Raw genomic sequence first — 7372 nt, forward strand, 5'->3', positions numbered from 1 at the left:
AACGAATGTTTCATACGTGAACGTGCGCAATGATAGTCAACGGCAGCGCGTTCATGTGTTGGGGTCCAAACCATCCCAGAATGCACTCTGTTCCTACCCGGAAGGAGGAGTGAAATCGCCTCATGCGCTTTTGAGCAACTTAATGCAAGTGGATGGGAGGAGAAATCCGGTGCCGTCTCTATTAATATACTCTAAGCTCCCAACCCCCACCCCTCCCGTGGCCCCCTGTCTAGTGTTGCCATGTCTGATTATTATAAGCGACTTTGGGCTTGTTTTCTGTAAAGTCGCTTGTAAATATCGTTGGTTGCGGGTTGCAGGATTTGGGCATGTTTCCAAAGTATAGTCGTATATGGGTTTTGCTTCCTAAAGGTTGTTCAAACCATGTGCCGTGGTTCTTACATTTACATGTCAAATGAATATGCGATTCTCTGTGTATCCCCATCTGAAAACATTTTTGTGTTGTGATTTGTGATTTTCAAAATAGCCATAGTCTAGTCACTTTTGGGGGGCTTGTTTTAACAGACCTGGTTGCTTATATCTCTCTGCAACACTGTCCCTGTCCCGTCACACCTCCGCTCTCATGACTTTTATTTCGCTTCCATCCCTATTTTTAGGCCAGCCTGGCTCCCTCCTCCACCACCAATGCCACTCTTTCCCTGGCCAACCCCGACGTCTCCATACTAAACTACCAATCTGCACTCTACCAGCCCTCTGTCTCCTCCATGGCAGCGGTGGCCCAGCGGAGCATCCCCCTGCAGGGGCCCCCTGGGGCCCCGCAGCTCTGCGCCGCACGGCCGGACCCCTTCCAGCAGGCGCTCATCGTCTGCCCGCCCGGCTTCCAAGGTAAGAGTTCTGGCCTCCATGCACCATCGAGCATGATCCACTTAAGGGTTTGTCCACACCATGATCCGCAACTATAACGGCAAGTAGGCCTACAAATACAATGTTTTTGAGTGGTGCAACCACTCCTATAGACAGCTATGTGTGTGCCTGTGTCCCTGGGTCCCTGGGTCTGTCCCTGTGTCCCAGGCTGTGTCCGAGCACGGAAATAGCGTTATAGCGTTTGTTCACCACCAAGTGTCACTGTTGCACAGCCTAACACACAGACACAGTACAGTACAGTACAGTACAGTACAGTACAGTACAGTACAGTACAGTACAGTACAGTACAGTACAGTACAGTACAGTACAGTACAGGTAGGTCATAATCAGAAGGTAGCAGATCCGCAAGCTCTAAACGCTGTGCGAAGCGGTGCGATTTGAGCTTTTAGATCTGCTACTTTTGAATTTGAATCCTGGAAAGTAACGTTTTGAGGTTTCCACCCGACAGAGATGATGTGTGAATATCTATGTGCATTATACGTACAAATACATATGGCTACAGAAATACAAACTTAGACATTATTCATTATTATTATTATTTGATTAAGCATACATTTATGTGTACGTATAATGTATTTGCTGCTTACAACATTATTATAATTATAGTTATCTTTATAGATATCATTCTGGGTGTGGACAGCTCTTTAATGTTATTTTTGTGATAGCATCTTGCATGCTATTGTGGAGATCAGCTCAGGACAGAGTGCCTCCTCTACAACAAAAGCAGAAATGAAACTCCCTGCTCTTAGTTCTTCCTGTGTTTGTCTAGAAGGAATTATGTAATGTTTAAATAAAAGCAGTATGGATTCCCTGGCCTCTAAATCTGTGGTTCTCAACCTTCTCAGGTCGCAACCCTCCCAAATAATCATATTTTAACTGGGGACCCTCCCTCCCAAATAATCATATTTTAACTGGGGACCCTCCATCCCAAATAATCATATTTTAACTGGGGACCCTCCATCCCAAATAATCATATTTTAACTGGGGACCCTCCCTCCCAAATAATCATATTTAACTGGGGACCCTCCCTCCCAAATAATCATATTTTAACTGGTGACCCCTCCAACCTGACAAGCACTTGGAATTGGAGTTGATTAAATTACATTTAGTTTGACTAGAATAGCTGATCTACAAGCTAACAATTTGTGTATCTTTCTTACTATTTTATATTATTTGGTGCCCAACAACTTAGGGGACAGTGGAATGCAATAACAACCGAGGGGGCCAGGACAAATCTACAGAGCACATTTGTTCGTTTTTTCTTTTGTGCGCTGGCAGATTCGTCTGGTTTACAGCAGTGTTGTTTTTGGCAGCACATTTTAATTTTAGTTTTCTAGTTTTTATTTGTTGACGACATTGTCAGTATATTTAGTCTTAGTTTTAGTCATCATAGTTTTAGTTTTCATGTAGTTTCGTCTTAGTTTTAGTCGACGAAAACAACACTGGTTTACAGGCTAACTTTTGACGCCACAGTATAATCAAGTATGGCGTTAATTTATGGGGGTTAAAATATGGAGATAAGAGGAGATAAGAGCAACGCATTGTGAATTGTAATTAAAAAGGTTGAGAACAGCTGCTATAAATAGCGATGTGCTGCTGGTGCCACAGATAGTCAAATAGCTCCGTTTTACAAGCAGTGTCCCTCTGTGTTTCTGCAACGTTGTCCGACACGCCCACGGCCCTTGTCGGCCCGTAAAAAAACGCAGCCGTGATCCAATATATATAACGAGCCGGCGAGGCAATTAGTCATTCCAAAGGAATCTTTATATCATTGCGTGAGGCTTTTCTCACCTGACTTTATGTGCCACAGTCCACCAGCTTCACAGCTAACAGGGCTGAAATTGTGTTTATTGTTGTTGTTCTAACCGTTTTTACAAGTGGGTTGTTTTTTTCTCCCCTCCCTATATTTTCATGACTATACAGTTTGTGTGTTTTTTTCTTCGTGTGTGTACTGACACAGGGGTGTCTTTGAATCCAGATAAATCAATGTGTGCACATAGCGCTATTGAAGCTTTTCCCACATGCAATAGCAACTATATGGGGTTGTCGACATGATGTGCTGCATTGTTTATGTCCCCCCCGTGCTTATGTGTGTTTGTGGGTGTACTTGTTTTTCTATACTTGTGTGGTTGCTAAATGCGTGCGTGTGCATGTTTTTTTCCGCCATGCATATACAGGTCTGCAGGCATCCCCGTCCAAGCACACTGGTTACTCGGTGCGTATGGATAACGCGGTTCCCATAGTGACGCAGGCCCCCGGGGGTCAGCCCCTGCAGATCCAGCCCGGTCTCCTCACACAGGTACAGGTAAGATAGAACCACAGCTTCATTTATCCATAGTTTTACACCTCGGGAAATTGAGCCACATGCAGCTTCATATATCTGTAGTTAGCTTCATATCTGTAGTTTGTTTCACACAAGTTCAGATAGAACCACGGCTTAGTTCATACAGTATGTCTGTAGTTTGTTCACACACCAGGAATGTCCCCCAGGACACATTTCTAGACATGGAGAAGAACCACTAACAAGCTATGGATGAAGGCTGGGAAACAAATAATGCTTGTGGCACTGCCCCCTGCTGGCAGCTGTTTGGTCCTGCGTGCATTCAAAGCAACCTCTCTCGTGCATTAGGCTGTCTATCTGTCTGTCTCTTTTCCTGTCTGTCTGTTTCTCCCTCTCTCCCTCTACCTCTCCCCCCCCCCCCCCCCTCTCTCTCCCTCTACCTCTCGCCGTCTCTCCCCCCCCCCCCCCCCTCTCTCTCTCCCTCTACCTCTCGCCGTCTCTTTCCTCTCTCTACCTCTCGCTGTCTCTTTCCCCTCTCTCTCTCTCTCTCTCTCTCTCTCTCTCCTGGAGGCTGCCACAATCTAATGCACATGAAGTCTGTAACCATCAAGGCTGAAGGCCTTCAACAGAGACAACATTTAACCAGTTTCCAACACTGTGTCCCTATTTTGTGCATGTCAATATAGGTGAAAATTGTAAATGCCTAGGACAAATTATATAGGCCTTAAGTGGTTAAAAGGAGCCCCCGCGGCAACAGGAGTGGGGGCTGTTAAAGAGGAAGGCATAGAACACAGTACACGCAGGCCACCAGTCGCCACCTCTGTCCCTCTGGAAATTTCCACGAGGGCTTTAAATATCTCTGAGAAACCTGGGAAGTGTTCCCTTATCTCTAGTTAATCATGCAGTAGGTACGCATCAGCAAAGCTGTGCGTGTGTGTGTGCGTGCATCTGTATACTTGTATTAATCTACTTTTGAGGATGAAATGTCCCCACAACTATAGTACAATTTGAGACATTGTGAGGGAAAATTTCCTGGTCCTCACAAGATAAATTATTGTTTTTTGGTTAAAACCGATTTGGGGAGTTATAGGAAAAGGTTTCAGGTTGGGGTTAGTGTTAGCATTGGATATTTAGAGGTTAGGTTTAGGAGGTTGGCGTTAGTGTTGTTTTCCATATTCTATACTATAGTTGTGTGGTGAAAAATTGCAGCGATCTACTATCCTAACTTTTCCTAAGATGTTTGTGTCCTTAATAAACGTGTATGCATGTGCGTCTGCGTGTGTGATATCAAACACAATCAAACAAATGTTTGGTAATTGTTTTGTTTTTTTAGGCCACCACAATGCTTTTCCAATGGGTGTCACATGGTTTGACCAAACATTTGTGTTTGATTGCTGATTGCTGGTGGTGTTATTCTGCCCCTCCCCCCATCAAACAAAAATGTTTGGTCAAACCATGTGACTCCCATTGGAAAAGCATTGTGGTGGCCTAAAAAAACAAAAAAATTACCAAACATTTGATTGATCGGTGTTTGAAGTGTGAATGAGGCCTCAGTGTTCCTATGGAGAGGGCTAATCTGTCGGATACACGGTACACCAAATGGTGATTAGCTTCAGGGCTTCTTCCAAGTCAGCCGTTCCGAATTACAGGCCTCAGAGGATCCAGTGAGGAAGCAACCAGGGGGTTCACAACATCACCAGCCTAGTGTGCATAACACGGACCAATCAACGACCACTAACCATCCTAGATTGTATAACATGAACCAATCAACGACCACTAACCATCATAGAGTGCATAATATGGACCAATCAAAGACATGATGTTAACTATACTGTGTCTAGTGGAGGAGGAACATGTTTATGCATTTCTATATCATTGCTCTCAGGCGGAAACCTCTTATCTCCATATTATTATTATTATTTTGTAAATTAACTTCCTACTTTACAGCGTCACACAGAAAAGCACCAAAAGAAGCAGATCTGCAATCTTAACAGTCTTGGACATATGAGGTTTCCCCCCCGACAGAGACCATATGACCCATAAAACCAGTGGTTCTCAAACTTGTCGAGGACACCCACATTGATACGTAGTGAGCCGCGGACCTCTCATTTGACAAACGTTTGTTGCCAGGGAACCCCACTAAGAGAAGATTAGTCATTTGGTGTAGAATTCTACAAGTGTCTCTGCTGCAGGTGGGAAGAGAAAGATACCTATCTGAAAAGTCATACATTCTCTCATGAGATCAGCCAATTCTAGCTAGTGCAGAAATTAAACCACCTTCAACCCATAGCCTATTTTGTGCATTGCCATAGTAGGTGATTTACAAGCATTACGACGCGTCGCAAATTGGAATGTATGGGCACCACACACATACAACCACCATAACCTCCACACATGTTAAACAACTGCACACTGTAGTTAACACAAGCAGATGGTTTATATAGGCCAGCGAGCTGCACACCTAATAACTGGTTGTGTGTGTGTGTGTGTGTGTGTGTGTGTGTGTGTGTGTGTGTGTGTGTGTGTGTGTGTGTGTGTGTGTGTGTGTGTGTGTGTGTGTGTGTGTGTGTGTGTGTGTGTGTGTGTGTGTGTGTGTGTGTGTGTGTGTGTGTGTGTGTGTGTGTGTGTGTGCACCCGTGCTTGCATGTTTCCTTCTACCGTGGGAGGTCTCCACTCCGTAGTGTGTTTGGCTCTTTTCGTGGCAGTCTGGTCCATTTGGTCTGGCCCCCCATGGCCGGGGCTCTGCCAGCCCACCCTGCACCCATACACCCTGGGCTCAGTGCAGAGAGGGAGAGGGGGCAGAGTGGAGGAGGGCTCCAGCCAGCCACTCAGGGAGGGAGGGAGGGGTGGAAGAAATGCTCAGATTTTTGAGGGGCGCTAGTCCCTACAATGAATGGGCTTCCCAACATTATGTCATCATGTGGCAGTCTATGGAATTTAATGTTTGTTAGGGCAATTATCATATAATCTATTGCCAGCCAAGTCTATGGACTTTAATGTTTGGTTAGGGCAGTAAATGACAACGTAAGATGTCACCTGACTGATATAAATACATCTTGAAATACGTTTATTTCATTTTTCAAGTGCCCCCAAAAATCTGGGCCCCGCTCACTTCAAGTGATTTTTACTTAAGTAATAGTAACATGCAGTATCATCGCTGTTGGGCAGGAAGTGGAACCTTGTTTGTGAAATTTGTGAACTAAAATAGTGAATAGTGTTGTGAGCTTGTAGACCACCACGTTTATGTGATACTCTTGATGAAGTAGGGCATTCATTTACGAAAAAACATTGAAATATAGACTTCTGCCCGACAGCAATGATATCAAATATAAAAAATCCATAAAAGGCCGATACATTAAAAGTTTTAAAAATTTGTCAAAATCTTTTCGTATTTTAAAACACTTAACTGGTGGTTAATGCATGTTTCATAATTACAATAATCTAAATCTAACGAAATAACTTGTCAAAGGATTATAATAATGTAATTGTAACGCAATATGCTCCTGAGTTGTGGGAGTAGTATTGAGAAACGGACCCACTCCAGTAAAGTACCTTAAAATGGTACTTAAGTTACATTACTGGAGTAAATGTACTTAGTTACTATCCACTAGTGGAGGCGAGGAAAGGAGGGAGGGTGGCCAGCAGAACTTTTATCCGTGGCAGGAATGCAGAAAATGTGGAAACAATTGGTGGAGTGCAGAGAGCCCAGGCTTTCAGAGCCCCGAGGTGACAAAGGGTTTTCACCCCGCGGGAGGCGAGGGGGTCCGGGGTGGTGCCGGGGGGTGGTGAGGGGCGGGCAGGCGGGTGGGCAGGGGTCTGTGCTGCCGCGGTGATCGCTATGGGCTCCAAGAAGAAAGGGAAGCGGGGGGGAGGGGGGGGACTATTCCTAACTGGGTTACCGTTTCAGGGGGCAGACAGGCCAGTTACACAACACAGACACACGCCCACCAAGCAGGAATGTGGAGTGGCCAAACTGGCCATGGACAGAGAGAAACAGAGATGAGATGGAGTGAGCTGGAGAGAGGGAGAAATGGATGGAATGGATGGATCGATGGAGGGATAAATGGATGATGGACTAGAATTAGGACACACGTATGCATTACAATTTACATTTTAAAGGATAACATTCGTTTTTAAGGTTCATGTTTTAGGTTGTTATTAGAGAAACTAAAAGATGAGTGTATTTTTTTTTTCATTTGCTGCTTTCTT

At 44.7% G+C, this 7372-nt stretch overlaps 1 protein-coding gene across 1 annotated transcript in view; it reads left to right on the top strand.

Moving 5' to 3' along the window:
* The window catches only part of hipk2 (homeodomain interacting protein kinase 2), a 118469-nt gene that overhangs the window by 97397 nt on the left and 13700 nt on the right, over positions 1-7372 (top strand). Inside the window, exons 9-10 of the mRNA XM_079501877.1 lie at positions 615-843; positions 3060-3181. Of these exons, the coding sequence (XP_079358003.1) occupies positions 615-843; positions 3060-3181 (351 nt within the window). The remainder of the gene's footprint in view (positions 1-614; positions 844-3059; positions 3182-7372) is intronic.

Source organism: Electrona antarctica (assembly GCF_951216825.1).
Source record: "Electrona antarctica genome assembly, chromosome: 5".
Classification (NCBI taxonomy): domain Eukaryota; kingdom Metazoa; phylum Chordata; class Actinopteri; order Myctophiformes; family Myctophidae; genus Electrona; species Electrona antarctica.